Source organism: Syngnathus leptorhynchus, chromosome 1, assembly GCF_054491065.1.
Source record: "Syngnathus leptorhynchus isolate UIUO chromosome 1, UIUO_Slep, whole genome shotgun sequence".
Lineage (NCBI taxonomy): Eukaryota > Metazoa > Chordata > Actinopteri > Syngnathiformes > Syngnathidae > Syngnathus > Syngnathus leptorhynchus.
In genome coordinates, this window is record NC_141195.1 from 18,966,488 (window position 1) to 18,986,398 (window position 19,911).

At 40.9% G+C, this 19,911-nt stretch overlaps 1 protein-coding gene across 2 annotated transcripts; it reads left to right on the top strand.

The window, feature by feature from the left end:
• Positions 1 to 420: 420 nt before the first annotated feature.
• Positions 421 to 18,036, top strand: slc9a8 (solute carrier family 9 member 8). Of its 2 annotated transcripts, none has more exons than XM_085905931.1 (16): positions 421 to 757; positions 2,124 to 2,305; positions 5,216 to 5,296; positions 7,622 to 7,680; positions 11,580 to 11,663; positions 12,380 to 12,481; positions 12,567 to 12,601; positions 13,463 to 13,606; positions 13,761 to 13,896; positions 13,988 to 14,093; positions 14,179 to 14,295; positions 14,379 to 14,461; positions 14,544 to 14,655; positions 14,894 to 15,114; positions 15,591 to 15,737; positions 16,194 to 18,036. In XM_085905931.1, the coding sequence occupies exons 1-16, from the start codon at positions 507 to 509 to the stop codon at positions 16,305 to 16,307; spliced, it is 1,974 nt and encodes a 657-aa protein (XP_085762057.1). In that variant the 5' UTR covers positions 421 to 506; the 3' UTR covers positions 16,308 to 18,036. The 2 variants fall into 2 exon arrangements, with proteins under 2 accessions (XP_085762057.1, XP_085762065.1); XM_085905939.1 differs by lacking the exon at positions 421 to 757 and adding an exon at positions 1,156 to 1,276.
• The last annotated feature ends 1,875 nt before the right edge of the window (positions 18,037 to 19,911 follow it).

Consider the following 19,911-nt stretch of genomic DNA (forward strand, 5'->3'; position numbering starts at 1 on the left):
ATGTACTGTATGGCAAAACAGCTAATGTTTTGCGTTATTTAAGACGTTCGTTTACATAAAGCCCCACATTGTCTCTCCATTTAGTGACAGCATTCGTAAGTGTTCCTGCCTACATGAAGCGCTGGTTTATTACATTGGGCGCACTAGTTTTTAAGGGCGGCACTTGACCACTGGCGCCGTTGCAAAGGTTTATGGGAAATTGTGTCCATTTAATAAAATCCATGTTTTGGAACATCTTTTTTTTAACATGAAAAACTAACCTCTTAACAATTAAAGTCAACCCTCAATTAATATTTAGGAAAACCATCCTAATACGTATTTTAAGAGCTAACAGCGAATTAAAATGCATGCTTCTGTATTTTCTGCGCTTGCCTACAAAACTAAAAACTACAACTCCCAAGCATAGACTCAGGAATTAGATTGTGACGTTAAAAACAAACATGGAGCTGTCGACATGGGGTGGTTAGTCTTTTTAGGGATAAACATTCGTTTTATTGTTTGAACTAATGTTGACAATAATGGAAACCAATAGAGTTCACGTTCTGTGTTCGTTGTTGTCAGTTTTGTTTCTTTGCCCGTCCTTGTCAGGACGAACAGAGGCGATAAAGACTTCGGACGTGTATGAGAGAAATGACAAGGGAACGGACGATCTTCACAAGGATTATTCTCTGTCTGACAGCCAGCTTTCATCAACCAAGCATGTCATTGAAGAGGCGCGCGATTTACCCGATAGACCCGAAGACATAGCGGCTGTCAGGTTAGTGTGAGTTCATGGTTCTAATATAAGTGATTTGTGGAGAAGATTGTCGGTCTCATTATGAAATCGTACTGGGCTAAACGAAACCAATCGGAGGCTTGTCAATGTCATTGGTAAGAAACCGTCCCAACAAATGTGAACTCTTGCGTTATCTGTAGAAGACACGTCACGAGTTAAAGGGAGGGTAAACGCGAGGATGGTTAAATTTTTCACTAACTAGCCATATTTATGTAATTTTTTCAATCAGGAAAACGAAAAAAAGTTAGCATTTTCTATTTTATTTTGGATAAATATTGAAACAATGAATCCCCTTAAAAACGCCCACTTTTCATGAGGATTAGTGCCACGCACCCCTCCCCTTCATGTCTTGGTTGATGACGTCACGGAAGGAAGCGATTGTGGCAGTCGTGAGGGCCACCCCTGTTACTGCAGGCCTGCTGGGTGAGACCGCCCAACCCCCAAAGAGCCCAACAGCGGCCCACTGTTGGTCGGCCAGGTGGTCACCTGCATCCAACAAAGGTAGCAGAGCTGGCCAAAAAAACCCGATAAGGCACTGCAGACATTGGCTGGCCGTAAGCACACATTGAGGGACGGGCAATAAGGACCAAACAGCACCGGCTGGATGGGCAGGACAGCTGAGTGTTGCAGGTCCTGACTGAGGCGTGCAGCTATCCTTGGGCCAGAATCGGAAGCACATACTGAGGTGGGGCATTAGGTCCCAAGCGGCGCTAACTAGATGAGCAGGACAGTGAGTTTGGGCCAGTCCTGACTGAGGCGTGCAGCTATCCTGGCGGCTAAGACCAGGCTTAGAAAGCACATGCCAAGATGCAGGTGGTAGTTTCTGAGCAGCGTTGAGTGGACGGGCCAGACGGCTGGCTTGGAATGGTACTGACCATGGTGTGAAGCCCTGAAGGCCCTGAAGGCTCTAAAAGCCTGACTCAGGGTGTGCATGTTGACAAGTCGCCTTGAAAACCTTAGTTTCTGTAGGCCCCTGTAAACTGTACGCTGTTCATGTGGCCACCCGGCTCTGGTTTTTTTGTCACTAGTAGTTACATTAGATTGGTGAAACCATCGTATTACATAAGTCTCTCTGACGACCCAAAATAGTCCGCACAAGCAGTAATGAATACCTGTAGCTAAAAATATAAGTAGCAAGCAAAATGTATCTCATTGGAGCAAAGACTACTGTTTCTTCTTAACTAAAAATACTCAAGTAAATGTATGTTGCTGTAAAACTATTCTGAATTACATCTTTTAAGAAAGGGTCTTTTCTAAGTGAATCTTGTTTTTTAAGAAAAATTTCTTTTCTAAGTGAATTTTGTGTTACACTCCACTCACTCATATTACTGTGCTTTTCTCCTTGTAGAAAGACAAATGACACAGAAATCCACGCAAATGATTCCATCCACTCCACAGCATTGTCAACCAAGCCGACAATGCCCGCACCCCCAAATCCCAAGGCCATTCTGCCTGCGCAAACTGGGGTCCAGGCCCAAGAAGAAGAACAGTCCAATGGGTTGACCATATTCTTTAGCCTTCTAGTCATTGGTAGGTTGGCTTTCATTGTCTTCATCTCTGCTGTAGGTTTATGTACTAGTAGTATAGGTAGCAATAACAAATAAAAACAATACATTAAAAAATATAAATATATAAATTAAAAAGGAAATTCTGGTCCACCATCCGGCGTCTCAGGAGGGGGAAGCGGTGCACCGTCAACACTGTTTACAGTGAAGATGGCGTGCTGCTGACCTCGACTCAGGACGTCGTAAGTCGGTAGGGAGAATACTTCGAGGACCTCCTCAATTCCACTGACACGCCTTCCATTGTGGAAGCAGGGCCTGGAGACTGAGGTGGACATTCCGATCTCTGGGGTCGAAGTCACTGAGGCAGTTAAAAAAGTCCTCGGGGGCAAGGGTTAGGGTTAGATGTTAGGGTTAGATAAGATCCACCCGGAGTTCTTAAAGGCTCTGAATGTTGTGGGGCTGTCCTGGCTGACACGCCTCTACAACATTGCGTGGACATCGGGGACGGTGCCTCTGGATTGGCAGACTGGAGTGGTGGTTCCCCTCTTTAAGAAGGGGGACCAGAGGGTGTGTTCCAACCACAGAGGAATCACACTCCTCAGCCTCCCTGGTGAGGTTTATTTAGGGGTGCTGGAGAGGAGGGTCCGTCGGGAGGTCGAACCTCGGATTCAGGAGGAGCAGTGTGGTTTTCGTCCTGGCCGTGGAACAGTGGACCAGCTCTATACCCTCGCAGGATCCTCGAGAGGGCATGGGAGTTCGCTCAACCAGTCCACATGTGTTTTGTGGACTTGGGGAAGTTCTGTGCAGGGTGCTTCGAGAGTACGGGGTGCTGAGCCAACTGATAAGGGCGGTTCAGTCCCTGTATCATTGATGCCAGAGTTTGGTCCCCATTTCCGGCAGTAAGTCGGATTCGTTCCCAGTGAGGGTTGGACACCAGCCCCGAACGCCAACCCTCGACCGCCACAAGTCAACTTCCAGGAAGTGGACTTCTATGAAGCCAGTCCCCAAACACCGACCCTGAACGCCACCCCCCGACCGCTACGCCCCGCCACCCCCCGACTGCCACAAATCAACTTCTAGGAAGTCTACTTCCATGGAGCTAGTCACCAAACACCAGCCCTGACCGCCACACCGCAACCGCCACAAGTACACTTCCAGGACGTCGACTTCCATGGAGGTGGCCATTTCCAGGAAGTCGACTTCCATGGAGGAAGTCCCCAAACACTAACCCCGAATGCTATCCCCCAACTTAACCCTAATAACCTTAACCCTCACAACCCTAACCTTAACCCTAATACCCTATTATGGTTAGGGGGTAAAAGGTTAAGGGTCAAAGGTTAAGGGGTTAGTTCATTAGTTCAATCATTTCCAGGAATTCCACATCCTGGAGGTGGCCGTTTCCAGGAAGTCGACTTGTATGGAGCAAGCCCCCAAACACTCGACTTTGCTACATAACCCACATCCGCACCATGTAAGTGGCCATTTCCAGGAAGTCGACCTCCATGGAGGTGGCTTTTCTAGGAAGTCTACATCCTGGAGGTGTGCATTTCCAGGAAGTTGACTTCCATGGAGGTGTCCATTTCCATTAATTGTACATTCTGGAGGTGTGCTTTTCCAGACTGCCCTTTGTCACAAATTCTGCTCATAACTTTTATGGACAGAATTTCTAGGCGCAGGCGAGGCGTTGAGGGTGTCCGATTTGGGGACCTCAGCATTGCGTCTCTGCTTTTTGCAGACGACACGGTGCTGTTGGCTTCTTTAAGCCGTGATCTCCAGCTCTCACTGGAGCGGTTCGCAGCCGAGTGTGAAGCGATCGGGATGAGAGTCAGCACCTCCAAGTCCGAGTCCATGGTCCTCGGTCGGAAAAGGGTGGAATGCCCTCTCCGGATCTATGTCTCTCAGCTGTCCTGGGAACGCCTTGGGATCCCCCGGGATGAGCTGGAGGAAGTGGCTGGGGAGAGGGAAGTCTGGGAGTACCTCCTAAAGCTGCTGCCCCCACGACCCGACCCCGGATAAGCGTAAGAAGATGGATGGATGAATTAAAAAAAGCAAAGCAACAGTTGTCAGATACTTTTGCAAAGCGGACACTCGCTGCTAGCCGTGAACAGAAAACTAGCCACTGATGCCGGAAACTTATGCCTAATCATACAATGATGGAGAAATTCACAAGCAGTTCCTTATGCCTAATTCAGACCAGGCGCAGAATGACTGTGGTGCGGTCTTCTCTAGAATGCCACAAGGAATAGAAAGCATTGGAGTCCATTCACACTGGAAGGTTGCCAACGTTCACTCGCTTTCCGCTTTTTTTATTGTTTGTTTGATAAATATCAGATGTCCCCCTTCAGAATCTCAAAATATACTGCGGTAACGTGCTCCTGCAATAATGTTCTGGACAAAAGGATAAAAATGTTCTGGAAGTGTGTTTCAATGCATTGGCAGCTCTGTAATGTATTTGGTTACGTTTATTTCACTTGCATTGAGACTATGAACTGTAATCTACATTGTATTGACCTTCTGGACAAGTCAATTTAATACAGAAACGTTTTCCTATCCATTTTCTATACTCCATCATATTTAATGCAGCATTACACATCAGTCTCTGTAAACGTACGACATGCTCCTTTTGCTGCTGAACGTGAGTCACTGAGTGCATTCTGTGAATTGTAATTCATTCTAGTGGTAGCATGTAGTAGCAGGATATGTATTCAGGTGTGGCTGCCCAATGAACGGCAAAGCAGATAGGCAACAACTCCCTCTTGGCAAATATTCTAATCACCAGTTTGAAACCCAGGATGGTAACTGACCAAATTTCAAACTTGAAAACACCTGGTACCGATTGGCAAGTAGATGATGTTGAACTTGCTTGCAAATGTTTATTTCATACAAAATCATTGAGACAAATGGTTCTTATCTTTTCTCCATCTTGTCACAACAGGTATCTGCATCATCTTGGTTCATCTGCTTATCAAGTTCAAGCTACATTTTCTTCCAGAGAGTGTTGCGGTTGTGTCGCTTGGTGAGTTTCTATTGACACTGACAGAATCTTTTCCCTTCACTTCTGTCGCCAGACAGACAGGCAGACAGACACGACAGTTAGCTCCAGCTAGTTCCTGTGTCTTGCAGAGGCAGAATTAGCTTTCAACATCTTAACAGAAAAGATTAGTCGTATGATTCCAGCTTCTTACCTGCCAGATACGAGGCCCTGCATAGCAGACACCTGCGGTCAAGGCAGTCAAAAAGCTCCGTACTCGGCACGAGCCACATTCGCCACCGCCGTAGAAGTGGGCCTAAGTAGAGCTGTCCACATACTTTCAGGGTGGTTCATCCCTTTTATTTTGACATTGTTGGCCACATAGTTACAATGATCGTAAATAAACAAATTGTGATTGAACAAATCCCTTGACTCCCATCAAGACAAGCTTTTTCAAGGCACTAGTTGTTTCATTATATCTCCAAAATGAATGGATGACATAGGAAATAAAACCAGTTTTTATGTTCCAGATCATCATCTGATTGTTAGTGAAAAATGGACCATCACAACTGAATGATCCCTCTAATTAATTTAATAATGTCTTCATCTTGCTCAAAAGGAGCTGCTACCGTCAGCTGTTTCAAACAAAAGGTCCTCTGTCCTTAGTTGTTTCACACATCTTGATGTAAATACCACAAAACAAAAGCTGGAATTCTGAAATGTTGTGTTCATCTTTTGATCCGAAACCCAAATGTGTTTAGTGTACTGAACAACAGAAACAAAGGAATTGACCTTGCCTTTTCAAAACTTTTGGAGAGGACTGTATCTGTCTCAATCCCTTTTTGTCCCTCGCCCCCTGACTGCATTGATATCTCGGCATGTTTAGAGCAGGACACTGCTGAAGAGAGATAACAATGTGTGAACATATCAGGGAGACAGTGCTCTTTCTTCTTTATCTCTTCTCTCTCATCCACTATTGTCTGCCCATCTCCTCACCATCCCAATCCATCAAGGGTGCTGGTTTGATGGTTACACTTGTAGTTTCCCTAGTATCTTGCTCTTGAAGTGCTCCCTAGACTGTTTTCTTTTCTCACCGTTTTAGTTAATGTGTTTTCGCTGAGCTTTGTGATGAGCACGAAAGTCTATGGGAACTTTCAAGGAGTAAATTATAAAAAAGAAGCACTATTTGGAATACTATGTAATATATTCATGAACTAAAGTCAACATGTTTTGCTAGTGTCTAATCTTTAACCTCTAACCAGACACCTTGAAGTTGGATTGAAATGGTCTTATATATTAAAAGTGGCAGAAATGGGGACTCGAGTCACTGTGACTTGGACTCGAGTCGCTGTTTTGATGACTTGTGACTTGACTTGACAAAAAATAAAAAAACTTGAGACTGGACTTGGAAGTTAAAGACTCGGGACTTGACTTGAGACACGATGACTTGAATGACTTCAATGTTATTTAGTTTATGTTTTCAGTTTGAATGTAAAATTAATAATACATTTAAAAAAATAATATCAATAACACGGTAGGAATGCAGGCTGAGAATGGCGTTGTCATGATTGAATCACTACCCTGTCAATCAATCAGTCGCCTCTTTACGTACCTAACGTGTTTATTGGACAATCACGCCCCTTTATATCAGACGTGCACAAACATGTCAGCGGGAGCGGTACTGCGAGTCATCACCTTCGGCAATCGTAATTACCTTTATGACTGCAAAAAACGGACAGCACAGTGCAAGATATGCCACAGAAACATTTCAGACAGCCAGACGACAACTTCAAACTGACAAAGTTTGAAGTTTATAGAGCTCTGGTGTCTCTAGATGTTACAGACGAAACATAAAATGTTTCTAATGCTCTTTAATGTGTTTCTTCTTTCAAATTGTTTTCAGATTCTTTTTTCATATTTGCAACTCAAATGTGTCAGACACTGTCGACAGACGTTAATTTGTTTAGATTGAGCTGTCAATAAGGTTCCATAGTGTATTTGACTGAATATCAGTAATTACAGTGCAAATCCAAATTATTGTCATATTTTTTAAACAGGTTAGACACATTGGACAATGATGGTTACTTAAAGTTACTGATATCTTGTCTTTTCACGTTACTAAGATCAGATTCTGCGGGTAAAATTGCAATAATAAGGTGACTTGACTTGGATTTGACTTGACTTATTTAAGGACTTGACTTGACATGATCTGTGACTTGACTTGACTTGCCCAAGAAAAAAATGACTTGGGACTTACTTGAGACTTTAAGGTTAAGACTTGAGACTTACTTGAGACTTGCACGTGTGACTTGGTCCCATCTCTGAAAAGTGGTACATTATTTTGCTCTCTTGTTTCTATATTCCTTCAAGGGATTCTAATGGGAGGATTCATTAAGATCATTGAGTTCCAAGAATTGGCCAACTGGAAGGTACAGTGACTCATTCTTGTATGTATGAATGTTGTTGGTTTTGCATTTGCATGTTCTGTCCATTTTGTTTTCTTTCCCTTTGATATTTTTCCTCCCGTAGCCTTGTCTCGAATATTTGTCATAAATCTTCTATTTCCGCTCGCAATACCTGTGCACACTGTGTATGGCTCACTCGTGCTCCCACGGAGCCCTGATTGTACCCCCCTGTTGTTTTTCTTCTGGACCTTGCAGCCTTTAATTAACATTCCTCACTCTCTACCATCAAGTGAAAGAATGAATGAACAAGAGAGAGAAATATGGAGAAAAAAGGGGAAGGGAGTGCCAGTGTTTTGTATACAAGGGGACCTGTTGTGTTTTTGTTCCGTGTGTGCGTGTGCGTGCGTGTGTGTATGTGTTGGTAAGTGGGTTGGTGTGTGTGTGTGTGCGTGTGTGTGTGTGTGTGTGTGTGTGTGTGTGTGTGTGTGTGTTTGTCAGTCAATATTCTACCTTGGGCCGCTCAGGGTTCTGTGTAGTCATTGACCCCAATAACATGAGCTCCTGGTGCCCATTCCCGATTTAGAAGGTGTGAATATGTTTACAAGCAGTCAATACCCCTTTTTAAAACCCAAATCTTGACAGTATTTGGGTTTCTTAAGACCACAGAAACCCTTCAGATTCAAGATTCAAGAATTTTTATTCGCCATGTTTGAGCGTGCCAAACAAGGAATTTGACTTCGGTACATCACAGCCTCTGTTCAACATTTATGTGACTAACAACACTCAGGACATGTGAAAATGACAAATATTCTCAGCCATCCCTTGATCTTAAACTCCCATGGTACCAGAATATGCCCTTAAAAGGAATTCTAAAATTAATATGTGCCGTGGGTTCAATCAGGGTATCACGTTAACAAGTCACGTTAGGCTAACGTTTTTACTAGCTCGCAATTATGCAAGACCACACATCTCACTGAGTGGTGTAGGGGCGAACGCCGCTCCATCCGGGTTCTCAAAATTTGATAATGACAAGAAACCTTTGCAACCTTAAATGAACTCTGACAAAAAAAAAACAACACTCGCTACATAAATGCTTTTTTCACCGTGAAATACAACAGAAGCAATGTGTTCCTTTAATTCAAATTTTAATGACTTTTCTATTTAACTGAAGGTTTAAACTTGTCGTTATCCTAAAAACAGGCGTTCCCTCCCTCGTTCTCTCTCACTTGCTTTCTCAGCAAGCATGTTTCAAAAGTTGGCCCATTTTACAAATCTATCAAGCCTTCAGCCACAAACCAGCAAGACCCCCGAGGCTGTCGCATCCCGCCTTTCCAGGCTTTGCCCTTGCCTTTCCCCCACCAATCTGCTTTCTTCGCCCTTAAATGCAAACTCCCCCGTCTGCACTTCTTTCCCCACAGACAAACAAAAAAAGTATCTTTTGCACTCTTTTGTATTCTGAATGCACTCATTTGCCTTGAGGTCCGGAAAACTAGAATGCTGCTAGAAAGTATCTCTGGCAGCAACTTTTGGAACAAAAAAAACAACCAGTACATTGAGCTACATTAGTGAATACAATTTCCCGTCTCCTAGTTTGTCTCTTTGTCATTGACTCATGGGTTTTTCTATGTGACTGTTATGCTGTGTTTTAAGCCTCAAAGGGCAGTGCATATTTTGTGATGTTATTCAATCTCAACACCAATCTCAACACCAAGAAAATAGAGCAACACGGACAGAACGGTTTTAATTATGGTTTCGGGGCCCTTTTTCCTCATCAAGTGCGGTCACAGGGGAACCACACAGAAATTCATCGAAGTTTTTTTTTTATTTTATTTTTTTATTTGCTTCTTTTCAAATGTAATTATCTCTTCTGTCTGCAACATCTTTAATTTGAACCACTTCACTCCCTCACAATTTCACACGTAGGTGAGTTATTTAAGTTTTATTTATCCGGGTAAGTTAATGAGAATTGTTTCTCATTCACATTGCCGACCTGGCTGCAGACAGACGAGTGTAAATCAAGGCAAATTAGAAGCAAATCCTAGTTACATATTTATATATTAGATTATTCATTATAGTACTAGGTGAATAAAAGCTTCATAGGCTAAAAAGAGATGCAGAAATAAACTTTTTAATAATATAATTGAATGAATGTGGCGCAATTTATTATTTATTGCAAAGTGTTACTGGGGTAGAGAATAAGCTTTTTTCCATTTCATGTATATTTCAATTGTTGCATAATATCTATGGGTATATGCCTGCACACATTCTTATTTTTTGCTATTAAACCTGGGCATGCATACAGAAGTATGTCTGTCAAGCTGCTGCACGTAAGAGCCGCCATCCTTAGTCTCAGATGTGAATTATGTTTGCCTTGTCACTTTCCCTGTAAGACAAAAATCTAGTTGAGCGGGAACATTCAAGAATTTCTGAATGGCCTCTTTTTTTCCTCATAAGGAAGTCTGTTTCCGCAACATGTATGGTCTTTATGCAATCCCATAGCTTGACCTAGTTTTAAACCATTTTTTTTTTTTTTATTAGGTTGCCACTTTTTCATACAAGTCTAAAAAAAAAAAAGCTGTTTGAGTTAGTAACCTGGTAGCATAACAATTGAATAAATTCTACTTTGGATCAATACAATCTACCTTGCACCATGTATACTTTGCTCAGGTATCAGAAACTGCAGCAGAACTATTGGCTCCTTTCACCACAAGGGGTCAGTTTTCCATCTCTGTTCATCATGGGTATGCTGTGCCTCGAGCTGATGACTGCAGACTGTGTTCGCCTCCATCTGCTCATGGGGTCATTGGGGCAGAGAGGCTCGAACAAGCTGTCAAGACTGCTGCCTATACACAAAGGGAGAGATTGTTGACTAGATGGACTAAATATGGACCGGCCCTCTTCGATCTTTCTGACAGAAAACTGATACAAATGACCAGTCAGCCACTACCCAGAAATAGATCTATCCTTCTTTTGCTTTCTATTGCACACCCCGTATTGAGTTTAACGTGCACTAAAAGGAATTATGGACATTCTACTGCACAGTTTGTTGCTCGGCTCCTTCTTGCTTCATTTATAGATTTTTACATCCATCTTCAGCCGAATGTTATGCATGGGCAGATGATGCACGTACATCACATCCACTTGCTTGCGCGTGCATGCGTGTTCATAGTGCATATACAGTAAATTTGTCATTGCAAGAGCACATGGTCTCGTATGCACAGACCCAGGGACAAGAAGAGAGCACTGCACGAGCACATGATGCCCACGCCTGACCTAGGCTGGCCCATTTAGCAACAATGATTTCATTATAGCACTGAAATGATCAGAAAGCTAAGGTCGCAGTGACTGTGTGTGCGTGGATTATTCTTAGGGGGGGAATTCACGTGTCTTTTTATAGCATGTGTTTGAGTCTGTAGTTCTCTGCATGCATGCATTTGCTGGCAGTGTGTGTGTGCGTGCGTGCGTGCGTGCGTGCGTGCGTGCATGCGTGCGTGCATGCGTGTGTTAGCCAGTCATCCAGAAGCAAACATGCTAATATGTCCTGTCAGATAAAGCACTGTTTCTTGGCTTCTCTTCCTCAAATTCCCCTGTCCACAGCTAAGTATAAAATCTGCTGATAATTGTTGCCACTATTGTAATGAATAAGAAATATGAGTGTGTGGTGGATTTAGTATTAACAAGAAGCATGCTGTAGATTCATTTTCTGGTTTGTATAAAGCATCACTATTTGGATTTACACAGACAAATGTGTGGCAGTTCAGTAAAGTAACAGATCCAATTGAAAGAACTTCCTAAAAATTCCTTCTTTCTGATTGATCTTCTTTGGAATCTGGTGGTTTTGAATTTGCTTTTGCTGTTGTTGCTTTTTTTTTTTTTACTGTGAAATGTTAAATAGGACCTTTTCTCTTTTTGTTTTCAAACAGGAGGAGGAAATGTTCCGACCCAATATGTTCTTTCTTTTGCTCCTGCCGCCCATCATCTTTGAATCAGGATACTCTTTACATAAGGTGATGTACAGCTGAATAAAGTGTGATTGATACAAGTATTGTACAAGAATTTTCAACAGGGCAATTTAAATATGAAATTAAAAAATGCTTACTATCTCATGCAATTGTTCAAACATTATGAATGTTTGTTTTATATAGAAATATATTAGCACCTGAAGTGTGTGTGATTTAAGTATTCTGTTAATGAATTAGCCGTGGTTTAAAAAAAAACAAAATAAAAGTGGTGCGACTGTGGTTTACCTTGAAATTAATTTCCGTAACGTATTCACCTTGCAATTTGCATGTTGTCTGTAATTTGAAACTTTAGGGAAAGAAGTATTTTATAATCTCTCAGATTTGATAAGAAATGAAACTCACAATCACACTCTCAAATGTAGTTCCCAAGCTTACTTTATCTTTCAGTTGGGTAAAACTGATTGAAAATAAGAATACCATTCACCCAAGAAAACTGCACCAGAGATGAATATTCAGAAAGAGAAAGTTGATGTATCATTTTGAATTAAACAAACCTATTGCTCTTACTACTTGCTTTACTATATGATGAGTGGTCACCACAATGACAAAGATATCCTTAACAAGAAAAAAAACAAAAAACATGAGCATAAATCGTTAAAAACTATTGAATGTTCACTGATGTAATGTGACATAGTACATTGCCTCCCCACTGAAATCACATCAGGAATACTAACGCATTGCCTCCCTCCATGTGTGTTCAGGGTAACTTCTTCCAGAACATTGGCTCCATCACCCTGTTTGCAGTGATCGGTACGGCTATCTCTGCCTTCATCGTAGGAGGAGGCATCTACTTCCTCGGACAAGTAAGATATGCTCAAACCACATTTTAGCATATTGATTTACATTGCTCTGAATTCAATAGGCGGTTTTATTTTTTCTCGCCCACAGGCTGACGTGATCTACAAGATGACCATGACAGATAGGTGAGACCTTCCTGTTTGATAACTTCCTGTTTATTGCAATAATGCAGTGAAGTACAAAGATTTGTAAAAGTGAATCCAGCCAGCCCTTACACACCACGTTACGCTTGTTTTTGTTGCTGTTAAATATTCATTCTCTGCTGTTTCTTCATTAAAATGAGAATAATAGCAGGTTCAAACACTGTTTACATCTAACCAGCAAGGATGGTTAATTTTTATTTTAGACATTGAAGGGACAGTGGAGAATGTTTTGATTTTTCAATGTTCATTAATTAAAAAAAACACTAATAATTTCAATATTATGCTAAATAAGCTGTTCTATCACAGCAACATATATTTTAGACTGAAATTATGAGTTATGCATGTCCTCTTACAAGTGGGTATGTGGCTGTGTTAAGAAATAACCATTCACATTCAAACTTATGTTAAAGTGGGGTCAGCACACACCGGCCGCTAGTTAAAATGCCTCTGATTGACCACAAATAAAGTTCAGCTTGATAGAGTTTTGCCCACTCTACCTTTTTTGCAAGAACCACACGTGAGACAGTTTGTCCATTTTACGCTTGCAAGCGAAGAAAGCCATCAACACCGCTGTGTGGTACAGAGGTGCTTGAAAGCAGTCTAACTTTCGCCTCTTGCAAGGGAATATTTATTGAGAGAAAGCAGGGTGGGGGTGAGAGTAAACAGGTTTCAGGGGTCACCTCTGCAATTTGGTTAATCAGTGCAGAGAGTCTTAGCTCTTTGTTTTACAAGGTTGTGGAAACAGAAACTAGTGGAGCATTTTAGATAACTAACTAAGCAAGAATGTTTCCACATCATTAGGAAAATTTCAACAACGAACAATGAACCTTTCTTGTGTTGTAGTTTTGCCTTTGGCTCACTCATCTCCGCTGTCGACCCCGTCGCTACCATCGCCATCTTTAATGCGCTCAACGTGGACCCCGTCCTGAACATGTTGGTGTTTGGTGAAAGCATCCTTAATGATGCGGTCTCTATCGTCCTCACAAAGTAAGAGTCCATTTTCACTTTTCTTCAAATTTGTCACGTCATCAGATTTTGGTCCCAGGCTTTGCATTTGAAAGATGGAATTTGTCTGCCCTCTAGGGTCTGTCAAAGGTACAACTAGTCTTGGTTAACATTTTGTTCTTTGGTGTCTCTTTAGCACTGCAGAGGGCTTCTTTTCCCGCTCAGACACAAGCACAGGCTGGGAGACATTTCTGCAAGCAGTGTCATATTTCCTCCAAATGTTCTTTGGTTCTGCCGCCTTGGGAACCCTCACAGGACTCATCTCTGCTCTTGTATCCACTTATGTTGGGTCTGTTACTTTACTGTTTCGTGAACATCTATTTTTGCAGCAGTCTTATTGATATTCCTTAACTTGCAAACCAGTTTCTTAAACACTTTGACTTGAGGAAGACTCCCTCTCTAGAGTTTGGCATGATGATAATTTTTGCTTACCTTCCCTACGGCCTGGCAGAGGGTATTTCACTGTCTGGTAGGTACATACTGATTGATTGATTTTTTTTTTTTTTTTTTTCTCACGTATGATTGTAATATCATCCACACCTCTTCATCCACAGGAATTATGTCCATCCTGTTTGCTGGAATCGTGATGTCTCATTACACCCATCACAATCTGTCTCCTGTCACCCAGATCCTCATGCAGCAGACACTACGCTCAGTGGCCTTTATGTGCGGTCAGTTAATTCCCACCGTTTCCCATAATTGCCCCATCACTATTATAGCCGTTAACGCAGATTTTTTTTTTTTTTCCTTTCAGAGACCTGCGTCTTTGCCTTCCTCGGTCTATCCATCTTCAGCTTCCCTCACAAATTTGAAATATCGTTTGTTATTTGGTGCATTGTAAGTGCTTTTCTTATGTTGACACTCGTGGGCAGTGGCTTATGCCTCCCGTCATCATGAAAACTTTCTCGTCTCATTCTAGGTGCTGGTTCTTCTGGGTCGTGCCGTCAACATCTTCCCTCTGTCATTCCTCCTTAACTTTTGCCGAGATCACAAGATCACACCTAAGATGATGTTTATCATGTGGTTCAGTGGTGAGATAAGAGAAACAGGAAGTCATTTACACAAGATGGTTCAATGCATGGTGTTTTTCAGATATGGACCACTTTAAAAAAAAAAAAAAAATGCATTTGAGCACCAAACATTTATTTTTACACGAGTGAAAATGCTGGCTTAAAAACATTCTGTTTGTAGAAAGTAAACTATTCATATTGTCACCTTTGGGCAATTTCGTTACTGTAATCTTTGTTGTTTTGTTGTTGCATTTTTGAGGTTTGAGAGGTGCTATCCCGTATGCTCTGAGCCTGCATCTTGGCCTGGAACCAATCGAGAAGCGGCAACTGATTGGCACCACCACTATCATCATCGTGCTCTTTACTATCCTTCTCCTCGGGGGTGGCACCATGCCACTCATCCGCATCATGGACATTGAAGATAGCCAGTCGCGGCGCAAGAATAAGAAGGACATCAATCTGAGCAAGACACAAAAAATGGTAACACACATTGATCCAAGCTGTGCCATTGCCTTCATCTTCTGCCATCAGACTATGTGGTTTCTCTTGAGAGCAAAAAGCATCAAAGGGTTGGAGATGGTTTATGAAGGGCACAAGATTTCCACAATGTAAACCACTCTGATAACAGAGTCACACCGTTAAACCACAGAGAAACATGTCTTTTTTTTTTGTGTGCAGAATTTTCTTATTTGATGTGTTTCTAATGGGAATCAGCCTTGCCAAAGGGAGCAAGATCAATTAAGCTTGTATTTCTCTCTACTACTAAAATCCCCTTTGCAGTCTCTTCACTCTCAATCCTTCAGATGCATGATGAAACTACTCGTGTCATTTGGACTTTGTTTCTAATTCTATGGTCCACCTTTTCCTTCATCCCTTTCCCCTGTGGCCAGTTAGTCAACCCATTTTTACATTTCTCTCCGATTATCTGACCCTCACTTTCTTCTTGCTATCTCCAGGGAAATACCGTTGAGTCGGAGCATCTATCAGAACTGACAGAGGAAGAATACGAGGCTCACATACACCAGAGACAGGATCTGAAGGGCTTCATGTGGCTTGATGCTAAGTACCTTAACCCCTTCTTCACCCGAAGGCTCACCCAGGAGGTAAGAGATGGCGAGAGACGGACTGAAATCATCACGTTGCTGGCAATCCTTTAAGCCAATTTAAGTACTCTGCATATTGCTGAATGATGGATTTTTCAAGCTTGTGTATACTCCGCATTCAGTCGAAAAAGTGCCAGTACTAAAATATAAAAACACATTTTTGGACATTAAAATGTGTTTAACAAGCCAATTTTTGTAAATTGATACAGCCACACTCGTGGACAATCTGCTGCACCTTTTGTATATCCAAGAACTTGAAATCATTCACAATTTCCATTGGTGTATCATTAAAGACAATAGATATCCATATATTTTGATTACCTTTTGTTTTAGCCATATTAAGGAATGACAAAATCAAAGCTTTTAATTACATGAATAAAAGCCTCCTGGAATTTGACAGAATTGTTAAATGACGCATTTGTTCACCTTAGCTAACTTGTAGCATGTATTTAACAGGACCTGATGCACGGACGGATTCAGATGAAGACTTTAACCAACAAGTGGTATGAAGAAGTTCGTCAGGGTCCCTCGGGTTCAGAGGACGACAATGACGAGGCAGAGCTTCTGTGAAGTGAACACTTTGACACCACATGGAAATACAAAGCGCTCACGTATTCCATGGCATGTGAGAGACACACTTGCATCACATGCACTACCGCTTTTTTTTTTTCTTTTAAACTGCCTCCATGGTTGTGTGAAGAACTTGCTTTGGGGTCTGTTCCATCATGAGGAAGTTCAGACAATCTGCACTAGCAAACACTGGGAGGCAAACTGATTCTGTGAAAAGGATTGTTCCTTACTTGAATGCCACAATGTCTGCAGCATAATAAGCAGTTGATTCAGTTCACTGACATTGGACAGAATATGAGAAGTTCTCTGCATTTGCCACTTGTGAAGGGACAGACTCTGAATGTAAAAAAATACAAGGAACACCTTGACTTTTTACACTGGTTCTGCTTTATTCAAAGTTGACCTTGTGTCAGGTGAACAATGTGCAATAGTGCCATTTTATATTGTATTCATTTATATTTCTTCCTTTATATGCACCCACTGATTATTTGAAGCTTACAGAATGAGGATGTAGTGTCAAAAATGCCACAATACACACAGCAGCTCTTTGGCAACTAAACAATAAAGAGAAGTAGAGGGTGGCGTTTCAGACTCATTAAAATATGCTATAATTTGTGATTCTGGCTCCCAGATGACATGGTCAATGTTTGTTTATATCCCCGGCAAGATAGCCGTACCTACACTGAGCTTTAATTACAACTGGAATTGTGGCTTGTGGAGAGTTTACTGTGCATCATTAAGGTCATCTCAAATGAATGTCTTTATTTAAATGTTTGTGTGTTGATTCTGGGTTTCAGTGTTTTTTTACAATCACCTCAAGCAGTGAGTAAATAAAAAATGTCATAAATCAAGTCAAGGGTTTGGATTCATGGGAGCTTTCTTGTTTATTTTTGTAACGGAGAAACAGTTGATGGTACTTAGGTGTGTCTCAATAAATTACATTGCAGAAGACTGAGTAGTTTAATCCAAAGTGAAACGTGTATTATATAGATTCACTCCACAAATTATAATCTTTCAAGATTTTATTTTCATAATCATCACCATCTAAAAACAGAATACTACATGAAAATATTTATAGATTTGTTGGTCTTCTTGGCAATACCCCATCAATTGTCGATGGGATGGAAGGTTTTCCAACTTGTCAAGCAATGTAATGACATGTTTTTTTTAAGCAGATAATTTTGGAAGTGGTGGCAGGTACCAAGTCTTGATCATGCATGAGATATGGATGTATCTCCACAAGTCTTGCCACTAGATGGAAGCAAAGCATCTGCGGAGTGCCAGGTCAGTAGTCATTATTTTAGGAGGGTGACCATATCAGACTGAATGTGGTGTTATAAGCTTCAAGAAACACAATCAAAAGAAAAAATTCCCAATTTGTGTAAAGAATCTATCAAATGACTTTCACACTTTGAATTGCCCTACTGAAATATGCCTTGATGGTCAAATTAATTGAAGTATATATTGACTGTATATTCTGTAGTTTAAGGTTCAGTTCAGACTCTTAATTCCATGTAAGTCAGTGCTTGGTTGTATGTTAGTTATCAGCCATATAATTGACGCTGAAGGCACTTTTCTTTTTTTTTCCCTCTATGAATTTTATGAATAAGTGTATTATATCATTGGAGTTGTACTCTACTTAAAAATCGCTTGACTAATTTGGTTAGCTGTTCATGTTCAGCGTTCCTGTTTGCCGTTGTCAAATAAATAAGTAAATGTGCGCAGCTTCCCCGCTTGAAAGAGATTCATTCATCCACATTAGGGATTTTATTCATTGATGAAGCAATGGCTTTTTCTTTTTTCTCATTTTTCATTTTAAATGCAGTGGTTTGACAGAGGTTTTATTCCTTACATTAGTGCCTGGCAATGAGTTTCCTCAAGTGGATTTGCATTTCAATTGCATTTAAGACTTGGACAACGTTTCACTTTTGTCCACAACAAATGAGGCTGTTGGTGTTATTTCAACATTCATTTATGTGTTGGCTACTAATTAATATTTTTCTCCAAATTAGATGATTTGAAATGTTGTTACTATACCTAAAACATGATCCTTGGGACCAATATGGGATTTTAGCCTGCCAATTTGTGATATTAGTTAAGCAGCATTTATTCATGCATGTTTTGCATGACCTCTACCGGTAGTGATAAACTGCAAAGCTCATGTGGTTGTAGTACAAAACAATTTCCTCAACTCATCGTGAGGAAGATAACACAAGCTCATATTCTTGCATATAAATACATATTTAGCGTTTTAAATTTTCAAGATAGAGTTAGACTGTCCTGGGGATTGCATAATGACCTTGACTCCCATCAATATACAAACTGTCTGCTTGTAAACGAATAGCATTAATACAACCTAAATAAATTCACATGTGTACAACCTTGGCTTTTTAATGCTGATTATTTAAAGTGTTCTCTGTGGAGCATTTGGATAAAGTAAACCCAGGATTTCCATCCATAACAAATTGGCCTTGAATAAAATCACCAAGCACATTGTAGGAGGTAGACGATCACTATCAAGAGCGACCCAACGGGGAATAAAGAGAAACACAACGTGACTGTCATGGAGATTTGATCACCATGTGAAGGCCACACTGTCACCTTCCGTCATGCACACATTCACAGGTAGCATAATCAAGATTAAGCGCTTCTTTTGGTTAACAATGTCCCTCTACTACTACCTTGGGGTTATTATATTCTTTTACAGACACTGAATTCAGGTGTTTTGGTCTGACTAATGCAGAATGTCACACTGCTTCATGTGACACACTTTTTACTCGGATAAAAGCAAGAGCATTGTATGTGTGAAGAAAGGATGGTTAAGGAGATAGCTTTGCATAACAAATTGATTTTGAAATTCCAACAAATGCTTTCAAGATTGATTTGTGCACTTAAACAATAATTATAATGCTTTTTTTCTTTTTTTGCCATGCTTTTTGAGGGTTTGAAGCATCCTGTATATTTTTCATTAAGTAGCAGTAAATCAAATATTTGAAGGGAAAAAATATCCTGCAAAAGCATTTCACAGGAAAATAAATGATGGAAAATAAAAATAAAAAAACACAAAAAGTGCTTGCAATTTTGAAAATATGATTTGCTTTGGGTTGTCTCCAAGTATTGATAGAAGTCGCCAACGCCCACAGTGACCCTCATACGATTGTTTTTCAGTGAGAATCAATGAAGACCGGGATAGAGGAGGGTGGTTCATTTCTGCTGAGACATGTCCTTGAACGTACCACCCACTGCATTCTGGCAAAACAACAACCTAATCCACAACACCGACTAATAACCGATTGTGTGTGCTGGAGTGTTAAAGTAGAACCATGCACGATGTGCATCGTGATTAACAGGTGGGCCAAACCTCAGCTGCTTCCGTTCCTCCAACTCACAACAAGGTCCATCGAAATGAGGCATTGCTCAGAGATGTTGGCAAATACTCTAAATATTCATTATTAAATTAGTAAATATTAACTGATCTTGACATTATTTCGAACACTGTAGGTTCCACAAATTGTGTGGTTTTGTTCTCGAAGTCTTTATACATTTATTAAAAATGAATACTATTAATAGTTGAAACTGAATAGATATTGATGATGCAATGATT